At 47.1% G+C, this 21,143-nt stretch overlaps 1 protein-coding gene across 1 annotated transcript in view; it reads left to right on the top strand.

Annotated features, from left to right (window-relative positions):
• The first annotated feature begins 1,547 nt into the window (after positions 1 to 1,547).
• Positions 1,548 to 21,143, top strand: part of LIPC (lipase C, hepatic type) — a 756,670-nt gene continuing 737,074 nt past the window's right edge. The window contains exon 1 of the mRNA XM_085643754.1: positions 1,548 to 1,829. Within this exon, the coding sequence (XP_085499880.1) occupies positions 1,751 to 1,829 (79 nt within the window). The 5' untranslated portion in view covers positions 1,548 to 1,750. The remainder of the gene's footprint in view (positions 1,830 to 21,143) is intronic.

Below are 21,143 nucleotides of genomic sequence, written 5' to 3'. Positions count from 1 at the left end.
AAGTTCGACTCTCGACGTCAGCTCAACATCCTGTGATTCTGAGTAACTCACTAAATCGCCCCATAAATTAATGTGTTCTCAACTGATGCTCATGAAAAACGCAGGTGTTGATGGTTAAGTGCCGGTGCTGAGCACCAGTAACCACCGGCTCAAATTAAGCACTGGGTATACAGTAAATGAATATTTCATACATGTGCCACATATTTTTTTATTCATTTTTGATTAATTAGAGAGCTTTTGAAAATTAACTAAGGTGGAATGTTTGTCTTTCTCTATGGAATGCTAATGACAAATATTTGGGTTGTATGTTTTACTTGAATTGTGGATGTTGGCTTGAATCCCCAACTCTTATTATGCCCAATAATATATATAATTTCAGTATGTTCATTATACTTTAGGATTATTAGACTGTGAATGAGGCCATTATAAGATTTAAAGTTGTGTTCTGAGATATATTTCTGGCAGTGCTGAATTCATGCTGGCATCTTCACCCATATTCTCTGGGAGGATCCTGACTTCTCAATGCTATGTGTAATTCATGCACCCCATGATGTTGTAGTTAATTGGGGGAACATGCTGAAATGGTTGCTGAATTGGGCCAATCTGTAAGTATGGATCAATATCTTGTTATTCTAAAGACATGCAATTGCTCTTGATTTAGGGTTACGTTTACTTCAACAGAAGCTGTTTAAAACAAAAATAGGGGAGAAATGTCAATTCACATTTTTAGAACCTTCTGGGGAATAGTTAATGTTGGGCACCTGGCAAAGAAAGGACAGACGTCATCAAAGAAACTCCTAAACTCTCCACCCTTTAGCCTGGATGCCTGGGCTGAATGCCCTGAGGGGAGAGGGGAGAGGTCAAGAACAGTCAGTGACGGGGGAAGCACAACCAATCCAAAATGGAGAACTGGGGGTGGGACCGGGAGGGAGGGGCAGGTAACATGGTGGCTTGTTGATGGTGGCAATGTGGGCAGCAGAACGACAATGAATGTCATTCTGGGACTGTCGTTTTGGGCAGCAGGCCAAGGAGCACTCTATGGATGGAATGCAATAGATAAACAGTGCGGTATTAAAAAAACAATTTAAAAACATTATTCCTCCTGACGAATTACAATTTCAGCAAAGATAGATTATCAAAAAAAATAACCTGAAAATATCGCTGCTCAAAACATCAAATATTTACATGTGCTAAACAACTGGGGTCTTTACCTTCCGGACTATCAGAACTGCCCTTCTGCTGCCCTTTGCTTTTCCCCAACGGCCCAACCTATGCTTTCCATGCATCGACTACCACTGCCATAAACATATCGTTCCCACAGCTGGGCACTTGGCGGTGTTGTTCTTTTCTAGAGGGTTTTGGACGCCGGCTTCCCAACTTCAGTTTGTTTGGAGCCCACGACCTCTCACGACAGTTTTAGAACTCTCACTTCAATGTCCTTATAGTTTGAACTAAATCCTGAACAAGATATTTATTCCAACTCAAGCCTGAACAATAAGTCTGGCATCTGCTGACTTTCCACAACGTGGTAAAAGTGCAACTTCTACAGGCTGAGCGCGCGCTCATAGGTGGACGCTCATAGGTGGACGCTGAAACTGTCGATGTAGAGGAAAGCGTGCTCGGCGTGATTAGGGGTTAATTATTAATGCGAAACCATTTCTCAACGGGCTTTACTTTTGGTGCACAATTTTCTGGGCCTTTTGGATAGGAAACTTAGCAGCAAGATCTCCTTTCTCCAGCTGTTGCAAACATGCGTAGTTTCTGTTTCTCTCTTGTGTGTCTTCTCCTCGTCGTTGGCCAAACAGATGGACGCAAAGCTCAGAGAAAAGGTAAGAAGACGCTATGGTGTGAAACTTAGGACTTTTTGCTTCAAAGCTCGTGTTATCCAGACCAAGAGACAAGGAAAGTGCAGAGCCGAATGTGTCCATGTTTGCCTATCCTGGAAGTTCGTGTCTGATTTGAACAACAGCTGCAAGGTACTGCTCTGGGTAACTAGAAGCGGTTTGATATTTCCAGACATGAAATACCAGGCCCGGAAACACCAGCCCCTCTTTTTACCAGATGTCGGTCCGCATGCTGTAAAACCGCGGCGGGAGAGGGGCTGCAAGCAGACACAGTTCACTCCCTACAGGGCAACAACGGAGTCACACAGCCCTCCACCCCCCTCGCCTCACTGACCCAACACAAACTGACCCCCGTACTGCCTTTTACACCATGCTTAGATCAGGTGGTAAATGGCCATAGAAAGCTTCCAAGAGCCAGGGAAAACTTACCTAAAAGGATTTGGTGATCCTGAGACTGGCAGGTTATTTTCCATTCCAGGGAGATGAACTGATGAACTGCATTAAGTCATGGGGAGATATGGAATAGAATGCCTACCTCCCCAAGAAGTTAACAGGGAACTATAATGAGGGGCTTTATGTTTGAACCCTGGGTCGCCAGGGGGCTATATACATGCGCTTGCTATATAATGTTTTTTAGGGTCAGATAAGGTATTATACTCAATATACAAATGAAAAAGCCATAAACTAATACCAATATGACTGGTTAGGCGTGGTGTGTAAAGTTTTCTTTTCACTAGGGATGTTTTGCCAAGTTTCCAAATTCTCGCCCTTTGAGATTGTGCAGTTTCCCGGTTTATATGTGTTTGCTACCGTTTTTTCTTACACTGTGAAATCATTTTCAATGCTTATCAAGCTAACTTTCACTGTAATCGAAATCGGCGAAATTGCAAAACGTATGTAGAATATTTCTCTGCGAGTTTTCCTTTTGCTGAGTTGTGTGTTGTATACAATATCAATTGGCTACGAAAGAACACTAACTTAAGATAAGTAAGGATGTATACTGCATGAATTGTTACCGAAGTAATGTTCATCCTTTATTGTGAAAGTAGAAAATTTCACAACCACTGCAAAGTTGAAAGGTTTTCCCTCGAATTTTGCAAGGGTTGCAAAAACAACCTTTGCAATTTTATTTTCAATGCTTCAGTCTTCGGTAGTAGAAATGTGACAGTTTCTGTCATACGTCTGCCACTCGTACCTGCCTTAGAACATTCAAAATGAATTAATGGACCAGTGGTTGTGAGAGAGGAAGCTGTGCCTTGCCTGGTTCTGCTTCTCGGATTGTGTGTTTGCTGTCGGACCATTCAAACCATGGCGTCTATTGCAGATTTAGCCACCACGCCTTGAGGTTCGCCTCAGGATGAAATGGAGGAGGTTTGAGCCACTTCGCTGCCAGTGATTTGCACGAGAGGGAGGTTCACGAGTTCGAATACATTACATTAACTCCGCAAAATTTGAAATATAAGTTCTCGGTAAATCTTGGGACATACAGGGAGGGCAGACAAAATGATCAGCGGTTCTAAAGTCTACTTTTGCACTATCTAAAAAGGACATACATTTGATGTAGATTAGGTTGAATTCATTTGTCTGCTTTGAGTGTGTTTCGCCTATTAAGGCATGTTTTGAACTGGATGGCAACATTGGGTGGATGTGCCTTGTAATTTGTTACTGCATGCTTAAATGTTCCCTGCTCACTGACTGCTGGAGTGACGGAGCTCCTGGACTGACCTCATGTTGGCGTGGTGTTGTCTAGGAGTGACCAGGCCCTAGTGAAGAGACCCATCCACCAAAATGGTACACACACTGACATCTGAACCAGAAAGTTAGATTTCTTTCATGGCACTGATCTGTGAATATGCTGTTATTTTAAAGACAACTATTCTGGGCAAAGGGAATAATCACTCGGCTGGGCGGGGCTGAGGGTCCTGGAGTGAGAGAGAGACATAGAAAGCCTCAAGAAAGTAGTTCTGCTGGTCAAGAAGTATTTCCTTAACGAGAACTTCCATGGTCAGAGAGGCCAAGGAGTCATATGTTCCTTGTCAACGGGATTCCTGCGTGCAGTTTGCTCTATGCCTTGAGGTTGGCGTTCGTACAGCTATAACAGACGCAGGGTCCTGATCCAAGAATGTTATTAGGGCTTGGGTCTTTTATGCCATCTGTTCCTAGTTCTGGTTTGCACTGAATTGCATGCCTGGGTATCAAGGATCTGATTTAATGCTTTTAAGTGACCACAGAAGTACTGTATTTAAATTGTTTCTTATATTACACCCCTTATGGTTCTGTCATTTTCTACCAAGGGAGAAGCTAGTGTGAGGTTCCTACAGGTCACTGCCATACTACAAGACTGTTCCAAATATGCAACTGATTTGAGTGTCTGGAGTAAAACCACTTTTTTGTATGGTCTCCCCAGATTTTTCGTTTTTTCAAAAACCTATTCTTGCTGGTATTAGAAATCTGTTTCCTTTACTCTGATAAACAGGAGTAATGAGCATGTGTGCCCCATTTAAAAATGGTTACATTTACTTATGTCTGATTGACATACTAAATCTGCCTTTATGTCCCTACTATACGCTGTAGAATATACACCCAGGGCCTGGAAGATATATGCCACATGCAGACTGCTGCACTTATTGAGACATTCATGGGTTTGGTCTGTAAAACATGGCTTCAGACCCATCATGTGCTTTAGCAACTAGAAATATTTAGAGGTGCCCAACATAAATTAATTGAAGACCCTGTTCATTGAAGGTAGCACCACAAATTATAGCAACATCATTTATTTTTCTAAAAATTTAATTTTACTTACATAAACTAAACTTTTATACAACTAAGGGGCAGATTACGATGTTGTGCGGAAATCTTCCGAATGACAGTCGGATTCCCCGAGAAAGTATCCAACCGACTCGGTTGAAAACAATTCTGACCGACCGATTACGATGCTCGTGGTCGGAAGGGAAACCATTCGGTCATTCCAAATCGGTTCTGACTGGCACTCAAAAATCCGAGTCGTTCGGAGCCCATTCGTACAGCTCTATGGACAGCTTTTCTGACTGACCGATTACGATGCAGGATTAAGACAGCCTTTCCGAGTCCGACTGTCCAACACGAAAAGGCTGTCAGAAAGTGACTTTTGGGTCTCCCAGGCCCCCCTTTCTCCTGAGGCCTCTTGTTTGGGCCCTTTTAAACCATGCACTGTGTGGCAGGTACCACGGGCTCCCTGCGAAAGGGTGCAAGGTTTTCCGTAGACACCCCTTTTTCCCAAAGGAGCCTGTGTTGTCAGTTGGATCACAGGCTCCTATAGAAGTCAACGGGAGTCCTTCCGAACGGTGTTCGGAAGCATCGTAAACAGTTGGGCGGAACCACAGATCACAAGTCGGTTAGAACCGAATCCGACAAAGGAATCGGGCGGAAAATACATCGTAATCGGCCCCTCAGTGTAAAAACTCAAACTCAAAAGCTTTAGTGGAACTGATACAAACCTCGGGGTGTTCTGAAAGTGTGTCTGGGCAAGAGTATTGGTCGTATATTTCAGTGGAAAATAATTTTCCAAATCAGTACTGTTTGATCCGATGGAATGGGTCATTTGTTTGTACTTTATTCATAAGAGTGGACATAGAGAAAGGGATGGCACAGCCAACACGTGTTTCGCCCCCTACAAGGCCATCCGGCCTGGGGCTTCCTCAGGGCGGGTAGTTCCGTATTTGCTTCTCACGATTTTAGGGGTATTAATATCTTTGGATTCTTAAGTCTCGGCTAATGCCTTGAATGATGGAATTCTTCGGCTTCACGTGCCATCCCTTTCTCTATGTCCACTCTTATGAATAAAGTACAAACAAATGACCCATTCCATCGGATCAAACAGTACTGATTTGGAAAATTATTTTCCCCTGAAATATACGACCAATACTCTTGCCCAGACACACTTTCAGAATTCTACTTTAAATTAGGGGGATAGGGGCCTCTCCCCCTGTTATGGGCAAGAACCAGCACAAGAAGGATATATGCTTATTTTACGGCTAGTAAGGGATTGGGACCTTTCTCCCCTCAACTTCCTGAAATAAACCTAGGGGTGTGATGGTGGTACCATAGGACACTACTGGTTATTGAAGTGATTGCTTCTGTGATGAATGGTTTAGTCTGGAAAAAAGTAAGTGTGCCCCATTTCCATTATTACTTTGACTCATTTGTACTCTCCAAAAAAAACAGATTCAAGAGAGAGTCGCTAGAATACAAAATGTGTGTCATTCTTTACAAATGTTACAGTGCACCTGTGTTAGGTAGCAGAAAGCTTTCTAGTTCACAAAGAAAATGAGTAAGTAGCTAGCTATAACGAGTCATAGCTGTCCTACCCACTCAAAGCCAGAGGGTCAGGGCATTAGCACCTTGCTGCTTTATGTTTTGGAAGCTGCTATAATCTTTATACTGAATATTGCAGGTGTAACCCTTCCAATGCTCTGGGCTTTAAAGGACCAGTTTAACACTAGACACCACATGATCATGGTGTCAGACATTTCAAGACATAGACAATCATCACCTGGAAACCTTCATGGGTGATTATCCGTGCTCTACAAATTCACATAGCATAATATAATATTTTTGGTTTCAATAACAAAAACAGGCAGACCTGGCCATCTCTACTGGAGAAAGCATGTCCGGCCTCTTTGTGTAGCTTGATAATATTTAAGAGTCCATGGAAGAAAGCTGATGTCTCCTTAGCGCACTCAGCAAGCAGTGATAGCGAACTCTGGAAATTCCTAAATTCATGTCCTGGAACTTTACACTTGGAGGCCAGCGGGGCTGCCCAGTTCAGTTATATATCACCCTGCTTAAGGTGATGAGCAGAAACACTTTGTTAAGCACATTTCTATCAGAAACAGTTTGTCTCTTAACAATTCTTGTCACAAACTATAGACCATGTTCCACTTTTTTACAATTCATGGATAGCTTTATCCTCTTGCCGATGACGCGTGTCTTATGATGTCTCGTGATGGTGGGTGAAGAGAATGATTTCCTGCCTGGTGTCACTTAATTTCCTTGACTGCAACAGTAGATAAAACCTGACTCTCTGGACCGACTAAAGAAAATCCCACAAATCCAACATTTTCTTAGGGATTGTAATCTGTGCAACATTCAAATTCTAAAGTGTTCACACTTCATAATTCTTAAAACTGCATAAGCTTTCATTATGGCTTGATGTGTGCGCTTTCCTTGTTTTACAAGAGGAGAAAATTAAACCTTCGAGTCTGCTGGATGAATTGAACATAATTAAATGGTAATGTAGTTTTTGTATCATCTTTAAATGTTAGGAAATGATTGTCTGTATAATTTTCCATAGCTTCTGCAGAAACCTTAAGAACATGTAACTTAGACTCCCTGGTTTGATAGAGTGTGTCTTGGTATAATTTAACTCGCTCTCACAATACCACCTCCAGGTTCATTGTTAGGCCATTTGGCCTCCTTTCTCAGCTGACAGATAATGCTGCCTCGCTCACCTCTTACCGAGAGGAAAGCGCGGGCTTTGCAGACTCAGGTCGAACATCCTGTCCTCGGTTGCATAGTCAATGCCCTGAGAAGCTGGCACCGGTTCTGCCCTCGGACAGCGCGTGAGTGATGCGCAGGCTCATCAGGGCAGCTCGCGCCAAACACGTCAAAGGAGATTAAGCCGCTGCCTTGGAAACGGCGCGCTCGGAGCCTGATAAACGGGCGCGCGCTTATGAGACTATAGCGTACCACGGTGGAATTTAGGGAAATATCGTCTCACACGCGCTCTTGGGTTGCTTGACAGAAGCAGCAGGCCTGAGACGAACCGTACACGAACAGCAAAAGAAATTGTTATTCTGTGTAATTTTGCAGGAGAGGCTTCAAATACAGCAGTCTAGTCTACCGTCTCTAGCTGGGATCCGGGTTAATAATTCATTGTCCTAGGGCGCACATGGTCTTTACAGGAAAGTCCAACATGGAAAATCACTTCTGCTTTTGCACCGCTCGGTATCTTCCCACTTAGTTTCGCATTGTATATATACTGTGCCGAAGTGTTGTTCCCAGGCAGTGTTAATATTTCATCAGGCTGCAGTGCCGACATCTGAGTCCATAGAACGAACGGAGGCAACACGACCTACCACTTTCACAATCCATCCTCGCACAATAACTCACAATCCACCACTTCTTTATTAGCAAAAAAGGCCACTTTATTAAGACAGGTGCCAAATTATAATTTTCTCAAAACACCATTTTTCCATTATCTGATAATCAAATCCCCAAATTTTCTCTGACATCTATAAAAACCTAACCCCCAAGGTAGAACCCAAGCAAAAACAACTCAATGACTCCTGTTGATAGATCCCCCTCATTCTCATTTCCCGTCCCCGTGACTGCGTCCCCCACTTCCCCCGTTGGAGGATGGGCAATCCCGCTCCAGTCTGCCCATCCCCCCAGCAAAAACCCGCCTACCAGAAAAACTAGCTAACCGAAAAAACCTGTCTTATCGTGGCAAAAGAAAAAACCCAGGCCTGGCCCTAGCCAAGCCTGGAAGAAAAAACCCCATAGAGGGAAAGGGAAAACACAAAAGGAAACAAAACAAAAAAGGGGAAGGGTGGGTGGGGCCAATTCAAAACCCTTCCTCCCCACTCCCTCGATCGCAATGAATTTCCCGCCCCACATGCCTCTACTTAAAACCTCGCCTCTTGCCTCGCGCCTCCCTAATTAACCCTACCCCGCACCTGGGTGGCCGCTCCCTTGTGCGAAACCACCCAGGGGGAGACTGGCTCGCGCTCCGCTCCCCCTGGGTCCCCTCTCGCACAATAACTCACAATCCACCACTTCTTTATTAGCAAAAAAGGCCACTTTATTAAGACAGGTGCCAAATTATAATTTTCTCAAAACACCATTTTTCCATTATCTGATAATCAAATCCCCAAATTTTCTCTGACATCTATAAAAACCTAACCCCCAAGGTAGAACCCAAGCAAAAACAACTCAATGACTCCTGTTGATAGATCCCCCTCATTCTCATTTCCCGTCCCCGTGACTGCGTCCCCCACTTCCCCCGTTGGAGGATGGGCAATCCCGCTCCAGTCTGCCCATCCCCCCAGCAAAAACCCGCCAACCAGGAAAACCCAGAGAGTTTTCCTGCCCCACCCAACAGAAAAGTGTTACCATCTTGCAGATGCGCACTAAATGCTCTCTTTCCGAATTCGAGCAATCCTGACCCTCAACTCCAGCAAATAAAAATAAAAACGTGCCCCATGGTAGACAAAAGTACCCCATCCTACCAGCAAAGATGCCCTTCAGAGCCCCGTATAAGGGAATAAGAAAAACTGTATTCCCATCTACACAAAATATTCTCAGGGGTCTGATAAGCTTCCGTGCGCGCTTTCTCAATGGCTACATGGCTCCATGCTCCCTTCCAGTGCATCCTCGTTATGAACTCAGTCCCAAACTACCCTGGTGCCTGTCCAATTAGACTCGATGGTCGCTATAAATTGCTTTATGAGTGTCGGCCCAAAACAGGGCCGCGAGATCCTTCTCCCCAAATGAATAATCAGCCAGCCTGACGGGCCCTTGTTGGAACAACTCAGTACTAAATAAGGAAAATTAACCCCAACGCATACCCCGTTACCCTAACAACCACTTCATGTGTTACACCTTGTAGTCCCAGCGATTTCCCACAAAACTGTTGCTCAGCATAAATGTCGGCCCACTTTACGAAGGAGCGTCCTATTATCCATGATGACTGTTTCACCTTTACCAGCCCCGAAGACGTACCTAGGTAGAAAAACAAACGTTAACCAAAAGGAAACACAGCAGAAATAAAAACTTATTTTCAAACATAGGTCTCGCACCCCCATGGAGTTCCAGCTCCCAACCCGACGTATGGTAGGCCATGACTATCCCAATCTCGCCGCCTCTGTTGCAGCCCTATACAAAAACGAATGTGTTCCCAAAATTAAAGGGTCTCCCCCCACAAGAACCAGCACTTCCTCATTACTGCCAACAATTGTGCAACTGACCTCTGACTCCCTGCTACCATGGCAAAAATGTCCCCAGGAGAAAAGGAACTAAAAAACGCCCTAAAACCCTCCCCATTCCTTTACTGGACCGCATTGGCCCACTCCACACCTGTGTAGGCAAAACCCAGGTACCCATACACAACTGAACCATTTTTAGAGACCCTCAACAAAAATCCCCCCCTGTGTTCTTCTCAAGAAAACCTCCTCGCTGTTAATCCCCACCCTATGACGCAAACCTAGCAGCTCGAATGCCCTAAATGCCCCAAAATGAACCATACCAAAAAACATCGCCTAAACCGGCCGCATTCGTTCTCATTAGAACAGCAAAGTGGCAGCCGCCCAGGCATCCTTTGCAACAAATCAAATGTCACCGGTCGGCGTGACTGCGTGTTCCCAGCCCAAAGTCTACTGAAACCTTTGAGAACTCTCAACACCATCACCCCCCCCCCTACCAGGTCCTTCCCCCACCTCAAGTGTCCGTAAAACGAACTCCCAGCCATTTTACCGAAAAAATTGACATTGTGGGAAAAACCTTGAACCAACAGGTGTAAATCCAAAACCCAAAAAAACTACCTGTTCAGCAGCCATCCTACCCCTCCTGGGAGCACCCGTGTACCCATAACAGAGGAAGTCGCTCCATGCTTGCTGCTAGCTCGGTCTCGTAGCGTCCGCTACAACGTACCCCATCAATTCTACCATTCTTAGGCCCCCCACACCCAGACACACAGTGGGACCGAAAACTTGGGAAGTGCGGCCCCAGGAGCCAGCCGGCGAAATTTCTCCCAATGCCACCGAGGCCGAGAGTCCGCTATAAACTTGTTGACACCTGAAATAGGACGTGCCTTAAAAACAATGATAAGCTGTAAACTTATTGAACAGGCCATCACTCAGCAAATGTAACAACTCTCAAACCCTGGGTCTTCTGTCGATTGCTCAACTCTACCACCGCTAGATCGGCGACCTTAAACACACTGAACAATCCTGAAACTGAAACTGAAACCCCAGACATACAATGCCACTAGTAAAGTGAAGAAGTCTAAAATTGTGATACTGCGCCCTTGCCTTAATCAAAGCACTGGCCAACTCGCGGCTCACCAAAACGCCCTTTCCAAATACTCTAAAACCCTTTGCTCCCACCGCAGCTGAGGAAAACCTGAACCAGCCAGACCATACGTTGGACCGCAAAACAAAGACACTTCTTTGAAGTCCTGCAAGAGAATCAGCCACACTCTCAAATCCGCCCTATTGGCTGCAGACATCCCTACGCACTGATGCGGAAGAAACAACCCCAGACATAGCCAACCCCAAACCCCTGCATAAAGATCTCCCAGCCCGCACCACCCTACATGCACACATGAGGTATCACAATAATGTCTGCCCTCTCCTGAGCTCCGCTTCGGGCTCCCCGATCACTGATGACAAATAAAGAAATCTCCTGCACCTTAGCCCCCGGCAGCCGAGCTACCATGTTCACTGTGTCAATTGCAATACCCAAGAAAACCGTGTAGACCTGAGGCCCTCCGTTACGTCCCAGGCCAACAGCACCGATCCCCTGTGCCGTACTCTGAAAAGCAGACAAAGCCGCATGAAACAGCCCCGAGTTCTGAGCACCAATGAACAAAAATCATCCACATACTGGCATACGAGGGGGTGACCAGAGATGGGAATAAAAAACGCCACTGTAAAAAGTGCTAAATGTGTCAAATATTGCACACGAGATAGTAACAACCCCTTTGGCAGCATCGTATCTACTGAAACGCCCCCGAAATGCATGCCTAACAGTGTAAAATCGCATGGATGGATGGGGAGGAAAACGAAAACAGACTGTATAGCACTTTTACCCAATTGCACGTTCCACCCTGCAGAGCGTTCCAAACCCAGTGCACCCTCCACTGAAGCGTAAGACATGCAAGAGTCCGCTGGCTAATAGGAAAATCGGTCATAGAGGCACCCTCAGGCCACGACAGATGGAGCATCAGGCGAAAAAACCCCAGCTCTCCGTTTTGGGCCCACCACCAATGGAGAGACAATCAAAATGCGTATGTGACATTGACCGAAAGGGCCAGCCACCCTACCCGCTGCACCTTGCACTGCAACGTATGCTGGACCACCTGCGGGAACCCCTTAGCAGAGTTCGGGTTATCCGAACACGTACCCCGACTCGGGCCCTGGATCCTAACCGGAAAACCCCCTTTGAGAAACCCTCTTTGACCAGAATAACCTGATGCAGCACTTTAAAACAGCCACCAATTCATATGTCAAAATTCTGCTTTTGATCTTAACCAAGCAATGTGATCCTAAAAATCATACCAAACCCCATATACGGCAATTGTTGTGTATATTCTCGTCGTCCTCCACTGAAACCTAAACCTCCTTACCCTTCTCAGCGACCGTGCATTGCCAACAACATCGACGCCCCCCAACCTTACAGCATCTAGCAAATTCCCAGGGCGCACAACCCCAGCATGAGCATTAACCCCCACCAACTCATCCCCCACCAAAATGGACCGTATCGCTTTGTGCATTGAACCCCCCTGTTGCCAAACCGACCACCATTCTGCCGTACCTTTTGGCAACTGGGCCGCTCTGTTCCGTACATCCCGCTGTACCTCCTGTAGTTGAGTGACAGTGACCTGGTCCAACTGCTTGCTTGGTCCGCTCAAGACGCCTGCAAAAAACTAAGCATACTTTGTTGCCCCAGCACTCCCCTCTTACCCTTCATTGACGTCACAACTGTGCCTCAAAAATTCCCCCACCAGCTCCCTCACGCAATACCCCTTCAATCCAAATCATCACTGTCAGTGACCAAATACCCACGCCATCACGGCAACCCCACACAAATGCCCCACGCCGCATTGTATAAATGGACGTTCCTCCCGTAGGTGGGTGTCAGTATCATGCTCCCGCTGTTTGCGTGGTCCGCTCGAGACGTCTGCAAAAGAAGCATACTGGGTAGCCCCGACAAACCCCTCAAACCCCTCATACCCCTCCATGATGTCACATTTCGTTTCCGGTCATCTCCAAAACTAAACACACCGTGTTGCCCCGGCACACCCCTCATACCCTTACATGCTGTTCCATACTGTTTCCGATCATCCCCAACATTCCCCTCACGCAGGTCCCCTTCTTCCAATTCATCGCTGTCCGTTTCCAAAAATACCCCTTCAGTGCCAATGTCACCACACCATAACCCACTGTCCCTTTTCATATCCATAATTCCCCTGCCGCCAGAAAACCAAATTACCCGCAACCTTCGTCCCCACAGCTGGGGTGCTTGTGCTAGAAGGGAAATCCGCTCTAGATCTCCCTCCCTCCACATGTCCCCCCGTGCTTGTACTAGAAGGGGAATCCGCTCTAGATCTCCCTCCCTCCACATGTCCCCCAAAAAGAGCCGCAGAGTGCTCTTTCCGCAGTGTTGGCCTGCCTGCCGCAGACCGTGTGGCCGAAACAGGCAGCGTGGAACTCAAGCCGCTCTGACTATTCTCCTCCAGAACGTCTGATGGGCCCCCTTGTACCCGCCACTCACTAACCCAGCGCCTTGCCCGGGGTGCCACCCCCGCTCACCCAGACCCACTGTCCCTCAGCGCGCCCGCACTCCACTGCCCTGGATGTATACCGCAAGCAACCTCGCTGCTGCCCCACACCTGACAGTTGGCTGCCAAGCCTCCTGCTTGCTCCCAACCTCAGTGACGCCTGACTGCTCTGCAACCTGTGACTGAGAAAACCGGGCTGCCACCTGCGCCTCCTCTGTAACGCCCAAGGACCCGGCTTGACTAGAAAACTCTGCCTCCTGAGATGTTGGGCCTAATAACAAGGCTCCCTGTGGCCAGCTAGTGCCCACGTTTGGCGGCAAACCCGACGGTCCAGCCTGATCACACTCAAAAAACAATGGGGGGGGGGACGGGGACACACGACACCTGTGGGGCAGGGCTGATAACATAAATGCCGCCCATTTAGTTCCCAATACTGAGGCCCCCCATGCCCTCCCATGCCGGTCTGCAACGAAGCAAGCGACTGAAAATGCCCACTGCAGACGTCCTGAAAAGTGCTCGCCTCAGCGCTTCCCACGCGCTTTGCCGGCCTGACACACGGAGCGCTAGAAACTGCCCGGCTCCCCATGCCCTCCCGCGACTCCCGGCCACACTCAACGACCGCCCCCTCCTGCCTCCCCATGCAGCGCGCCGCCCGCCTACAGTGCCACGGGCGGCCGCACGTACCTGGGACTCTTGGGCCAGCTCACCGGGGGACACAGCCGACGCGTGCGAAAGCACAGTCCCGGACTCCAGGGCCCCCTCCTGACCCGCCGCAGTGCCCGCGCTGTCTCCTTCACGCTGGGGCGACAAACAAGCCGCCACCGCCCGTGCAACGCCTCCTGCAGCTTTCCTGGGCCGACGCTCCAGCCCCAGCCACGCCTGCACCGGGACCGGGTCAGCAATTTGTCCCTGCCTGCCTCACAGAGCACCCGGACGGCAGCGCGCGCTTCCTCCCGTGACGCCATAGGCCCGCCCCCAGAGCTACGGAGTCAGACGTAATACACGAAGGGCAAAGCCAATTCAAAACCCTTCCTCCCCACTCCCTCGATCGCAATGAATTTCCCGCCCCACATGCCTCTACTTAAAACCTCGCCTCTTGCCTCGCGCCTCCCTAATTAACCCTACCCCGCACCTGGGTGGCCGCTCCCTTGTGCGAAACCACCCAGGGGGAGACTGGCTCGCGCTCCGCTCCCCCTGGGTCCCCTCTTCCCCACACGCCCTCGCTTCCCCCAAACAGCAGCTCGTGGTGTTCCTGCAAAGCAGGTCATAAATATTGATAGGGAATATATTTAATGTTGCTTGGTGTGCTTGAAAAAGGCGGCTTGCCATGGGAACAATTACTGAAAATGGCATGGCTCTAAAAGTAGGAAAAATAGAAAAACATGCTCCAGACCCAGGGAGGCCTGTAACTGAGTTGGCAGGTAGGTTATCTGTTTTTATCGTTTTTGCAAATAAGACTTAGTAAAACGTTTTTAGCATAATTGTCTAACAAGCTCACAGCCAGGCCACAAGCCCTATAAAAAGAAGTGGGGGGACTGACCGAGTTAGGCAGTATGCAAGTGACATCATGGCGCGTGCCATCACAGCACATGATGTCACGACGCATGACATTCCACGTGGCATCATAGGAAGGGACCTCATTGGAAGTGACATCACAAGAAGTGACATCAGATACTAAGATCTCACCCATATGTTTATCAGGTCTATCATGAGTACTATTAAGTGCATTATGATAGTTAACAAATGAGATTTGGAGTTGGGGTTGTGCCAAAAAAGTGGCGCAATCCTGGGGCAAAATCTGGAGAAATTGGCAACAAGGAAAACGCATGGCAGTAGATCTGGCCTGCTTAATTTGTTGCAAAGTCTGCATTTTAAAATATTTTATGGGGTTAAGGCATCTGCTGCAGAGGTTCCCAATCAGTAGTGGAGGGAGTTTGGTGGGGCGGTGAGGCGGGGCGGGGGAGGGGCAGGGTTGGGAAATGTAAACACCGGAATATGGATGAACGGAGGTAAGTACACATTTAAATAAATAAAACAAATTCCTTTGCGCGCGCTGCATCGCAAAAAGCGATGCAGCGCGCGCAACAAAATTCGTTTTATTTATTTAAAGTGGGAAGAATTCAGAGGATATAAGAGGAACACATCAGGTTTGATGGGTGCAAATAATGAGCTCGGTACACATGAATAGAATTGCCATAGCAACAGAACTAGAGCCTGGGTAACAGTGCGGGAAACCTTAGGGTAAGTCTCTTGTGTAGCCATCTGTGGTGGAGCTGTAAGCAGCTGCTTGTAGTTGTCCTAATGTAGCATTATCCCAGAATCCCCTGCTTTCTGTCAGGAATGGAAGTTATGACAGAAGCAATACCGTAAAAGTATATATGCAGTAATTGCAGTGTGATCTTTTAAATAGCATACATTGTATTTCTGGTAAGACTTCCTTGTAATGTCAAAATGTGCGTCTGATAGTTAATTGTTCTACGAAGACAAACCAATGGTAAACTGTTAATAAAATGTTTGTTGGGGAGTATACCAGTCCCTACTTGCAAACAAATATTTAAAAAGCTTAAGTTTTTAAAACTCAGCCTCTTTTCCATTAAGAACAAGCATTGGCATAGCCAATAGGTCTCGCCTTTGGGACCTTATAAGTGTTTAGCCATGCAACAGTTGCATAACTAAATACTTATAAGGTCCCAAAAGCGAGACCTATTGGCTATGCAAAGCGGCCGTGCGGCCGCGAAAGTAAAAGTGATCGCGATCGTGATCACGATCAAACATCAAAGCGGTCGTGCGGCCGCAAAACCGTAAGTAATGGCGGTAAAGCGCGGCGCGCGCCCGCGCACATACACTGTGGCTCTAGGATGGCCTGGTAGCACTTTTTGGAGCCCTCTCAATAAGTCTCGCCAGACCAGCGAATGTGCTGGGTCAGGCGAGAACTAAAAACGGGCTACATTAAAAAAAAGCATTGGCATAGCCAATAGGTCTCGCCTTTGGGACCTTGTAAGTAAAAAAAAAACTCAAGTATAAGACTTCACGTTTACATTTACTTCGTATTTAGGATGCAGTAAATGTAAACGTGAAGTCTTACACTTCAGTTTTTTTTTTTTACTTATTCATTATTTCGTCCTTTTTAAACTTGGTAACACTGAATGGACATTGGGTGCACCTCATTAGCACCAGTTTAACACCCAAATATAGCAATACAAAGCAAACAGGTGACCAGTACAGCTTTGCTATAGCTCTTCAATCCCTGGGGGTACAGTACCCAGGATAATGTGATGCATGTATGGCTAAACACTCATAAGATCCAAAAGGCGAGACCTTTTGACTATGCCAATGCTTGTTTAATTCTATTACAAGAAGGCTGCAGTGGAGACCAGTGTAATCTTGTGTGACACACCCATAAGTTTTCCAATTAAGCGTGCATTCAGACCAACACTTCTAACAGACTGCCAAACACCTGAGAGATAAACAAACAAAAAACTGGTCACGGGAGTTATGGTAGCAATAGCGAAACCCAGTCATGCAGCACATTCTCCTGGGTGCTACCACATCTACTGTTACTTCACGTGCCACTGGTGAGTGGCTAGGAGCAGTGCAGCCTGTGGGCCCTGAGCATGACAACGATTCCATTAATATGTGCTTAAACATTCCATTGTATACGGAAATACTTCTCACAGACTCATTATGAGGGTTGAATTATTTAGTGCACCTCTTTAGGCACTGATGAACTGTGTACACATTATATGCATTCCAACCCTTAATGGAGGATGCTTATACGGCACTTTAACATGAATTTTGTATACTGTGTGTGATAGATTTGTGACATTTAGGATTATTGTGTTGTGAATTTATAACAATCGAAATGCAGATTACCATGTGTACACATTCTATAATTATGTTGATAAAGGCAAACAATTGTATATTGTGGCCTTAAAATAATATTTATGACAACCCCTTTTTGTTACTGATTCATCACAATTTGCCATCCCAAAAGCATTGCTTAAAATGAAACACTTGAGCTTAACAGTTATTCTTAGGATGCATGCATACAAAAAATTAATGTAAACATATTCATGTAGAAAGCAGACGATCGACACAATAAAAGCACTTCAGCACACCGCTTACTAAGGTTCGGACACTGAAACTGAAGAAGGCACTATATAGCTGGCACCATTTGTAACTATTATATAAGCACTAACGAACATCAGTATAATCCACCCGGCTGCCAACAGTAGTGCTGAAAGCAGTTTAACTATTTACAGGAAAAAGGACTTTGTCTAATTAAACTTACAAGAAGAATAACTTCCTCATAAAACGTGGCCTTATGAGTCATTGACTGTCTCTCTAAACATACATGTACTCAGTACACATCTAGCTGTAACCCGAGCCTTCAGAACTCAAGCAAGTGCCAGCTGGTGATGTGCCCACTTACACATGAGAGAAAAGTTACTTTCTTCAAAGAACAACTGCAAAGATGGCAACCGTGCAGATCGAAGTGTGTAACTGGGGTCTGTGATTGCTCTCTTCATCCTTAGTAAAGTAATACATGTGTGGTTGTAAGAACTGCTCCGCAGTGGGCTTCTCGAATTGCTCAAACCTAACTAACAGGACTGCAACACTTTCAGTGGCGGCTCCTTCGCTAAGGCGGAGGAGCATCGCCCACGGCTCTTAGAGCAGTGAAAAGGGGAATAATAAAACAATAATAACAAGATTATTATAATTTAATTTTTGGTTGCTGCAGACTGGGTTAGGGCGGGCGGGGCTGGTGGCTCAGGGTGGGGGGAGGAGTGGACTGTGCACACTTAGGGTCTATTAGGATGGCGGGCGGACCTTTGTCCGCCCCCCTACCTAGCGGTTCTGGGACCGGCCGCCAGTGGTAGGGCGGTCCCGCACCAGCAATCAGGATGTCACCACCACGGTGGCATGCCCCATCCACAACATTGTGGTGGGCGGTGCTCACAGCACCGCCCACTACAATGCCATTGATGCACCTTGTGCATTTGCATGCACAACATGGCACTGTGCAGTGCCTGCCACATTGTGCATGCAAATGCAGAGGGGTACCTATGAGCACCCCCCACAACCCCAACACCCTGGGGGCCCACAACGAGACCCACAGTCATGCACCGCACGACTTTCCATGGCGGCAACGCCGCCACGGAAAGGCACTAGTCCGCCTGTATGCTAATATGGATGGCGATGTCTTCGAGACACCGCCACCATATACAGCCCCTTTTCCGCCCGGTCGATTGGTCTTTCCATCCGCCGGGGTCCCCTCCGCCATAGTAATATGGCGGGGGGAAATGGGTGGCGGGCGGTGTATATTGGCGGGCGGATCGCCACCGCCATACAGGCGGTGGCGATCCGCCCAACATTATAATAGACCCCTAAGTGCGCATGACTGCTTGGCCGGCCGTTTCGGCAGGCCAAGTAGTCAGGCGCACTTTGCATATTCCCCACCCAGCTGTAATGGACAGCCTGGTGGGGAATATGCACAGGCTCCCTTTCCCAATCTGAGTGCCGATCCAACGCGTTGTGATTGGCTCAGGGGAGCCTGTGTGCCTGGTGCTTCCTACAGCTTCTTCAGGACAGAAGTCAGGAAGCGCAGAGAAACGGAGAGATGCAGCAATTGGAAAAGGTAACTGTTTTTTTTATTTTCAACCCCCGTTACCTACCATCGCCCACTGAACACTTTGCGAATGCACACGTCAACATTTTACAAATTCCACTGGAACAGGGTGAGGTTACAACCACTTCTCTCATTATACACAAAGATTTTGAATGGCTCACTATAGGGGAATATACATTTCTAGCCTTCACTCCCACAAAACACTTTTTCTAAGTAGAAAAGGTATATTTAATAATAAATCAATGTCAATGAGAAATACTGTAACTCATTTAAACAAAACTAATGAAGAGGGAAGATGTGTTTTGGGAACATCATGTTTGTAGTGCGTAATACAGTTAAAAATGTAAGATTCATTAAAATTATTTTGGCAAGTGAGCCCACCAAAGCAGAGATTTTACCAACATTTGTCAGAGAAATATGGTTCATGGGATGGGATGGGCAGTGCAGTGGTAATAGGCTAAAGTGGGCAGCATCGCTGGAAGAAGCAAATGAGACACTGGTGGACCGAGGACAAGTTGATAGGAGAGGAGCAGGACGGGGGTCTACCCCTCAAGTATGTGATCAGGGGCATAGGTCGGTTGGGTGGTGGTCTTTACCTCAGTTGGCTGTCTAAAACTAATTTAGGTAGGGCATGTGCTGCGGGCTGATGATGCCATAAGCATATTGAAGGCCTGACTCGGAATCCGACAATGGTGGGAGTCTAACCATGGGAGAGTACAGAGACCTGGCCTGGCTGAACACAGGTTTTGTGCTTTGTTTAGAGGAAGCCCTGACTGAGCACAGCACTGGTCTAGCATTGCGGTCAACAATTTACTAGTATAACTTGCCTTGTCTACAGCATTTGTTGGGCAGAGTTGTCGTACCCTGGGACGAGCACGGCGATAGCAACACCTTGGGTGTATGGTATAAAGTATAGACGGTGGGCATGCTGATGGTACTCACACTGAAGCCCCACGGGCTCTGCTGCACTACTCTCGCTCGGAACTACCGCTTTCTCTCCTGCGTACACCTAGCTTTACTCTGAGACCTAGTGGGCAGCCGCCTCTGCTTCCCAAGCACTGAGCCGTTAGACTGTAGTCCAAATGTGCTGCCTGAACACTGAAGTGCAGGATCACAAGACTGACTGCATAGTAATGCAATAAAAGTTAGCGAAGCTCTTTCTTGCTGTCCATTCGCGATGGTCCCAAGGGCGGAGCTAAAGCAGACTTTACTTGGAGTTGTAGATACTGTTAAACGGATGCTTCAGCGTGCTATGGAGTCGGCCCTAGGCATGTTGAATATTGACAAAACCATAGCTGGGATTGCACAGAGCCTTGTGTGTGTGTAATCAAGACCTTTTCTAAGAGGCTTACATGTGCATGCAGGGAGGAGCCAGGGAAATAAACTGCCCAGCAAGCGTGTGCTCTGACTCTCCCCATGTGATACTTGACTGGGAGAGGGAGCAAACAGTGCTGAGGCTGCAGTAAGTAAGACCTCTTCGCGAGATTGAGTGTGAGCCCTGCACCGGCATAAAGGTGGCCATATTGCTGGCAGGAGGCACCACAAAGGCACATGGATGTGGATGCCTGCTTTTGCTGCGTGGGGCACCGGTGAGTGCACAAAAAACACAGGAACCCACAAGGAGGTCCCTGTTTGTGCCCCCGGGGAACAGTGGAGTGCGCGCTTGATTGGAGCGTGAAACTGACCCAGGCAGAGAGCGCATGCACGGAGCCACTTAAAATATGGTAAAACAAGCTGTCAGCACTTTTCAAGCACTCGTTCTTGTGGCGGCATCCACCTTGCGGGAGCGAGCAGTGGCGCGGCCACGTTAATTACAAACATATAGCCCATGCATGCCGCTGCTCGCTCCCGCAAGGTGGATGCCGCCAAAAGCATGAGTGCTTCAAAATGTGAAGACCGATTGCTAAAGGCCCTCTCCTAGTGCAACGCGCTGCCTAGGCGAGACCCAAAAATATATATGATGTATCACTATCCCTTTAATATCCACTAATCATAGTGAGTAGTAATTTGTAACATTCCTCATGAGTATTAATGAGGTAGGTTGGATTGTGACCCACTAAAATTCAGAATTCTGTGAAACAACCTATTTGTACATAAATCAATCTGCAAAATTACACACTGGTTAAAAAAA

Source organism: Triturus cristatus, chromosome 3_1 (assembly GCF_964204655.1).
Source record: "Triturus cristatus chromosome 3_1, aTriCri1.1, whole genome shotgun sequence".
Classification (NCBI taxonomy): Eukaryota; Metazoa; Chordata; class Amphibia; order Caudata; family Salamandridae; genus Triturus; species Triturus cristatus.
The sequence above is the reverse complement of the archived record's forward strand: the minus strand, read 5'-3'. Positions and strand labels throughout refer to the sequence as shown.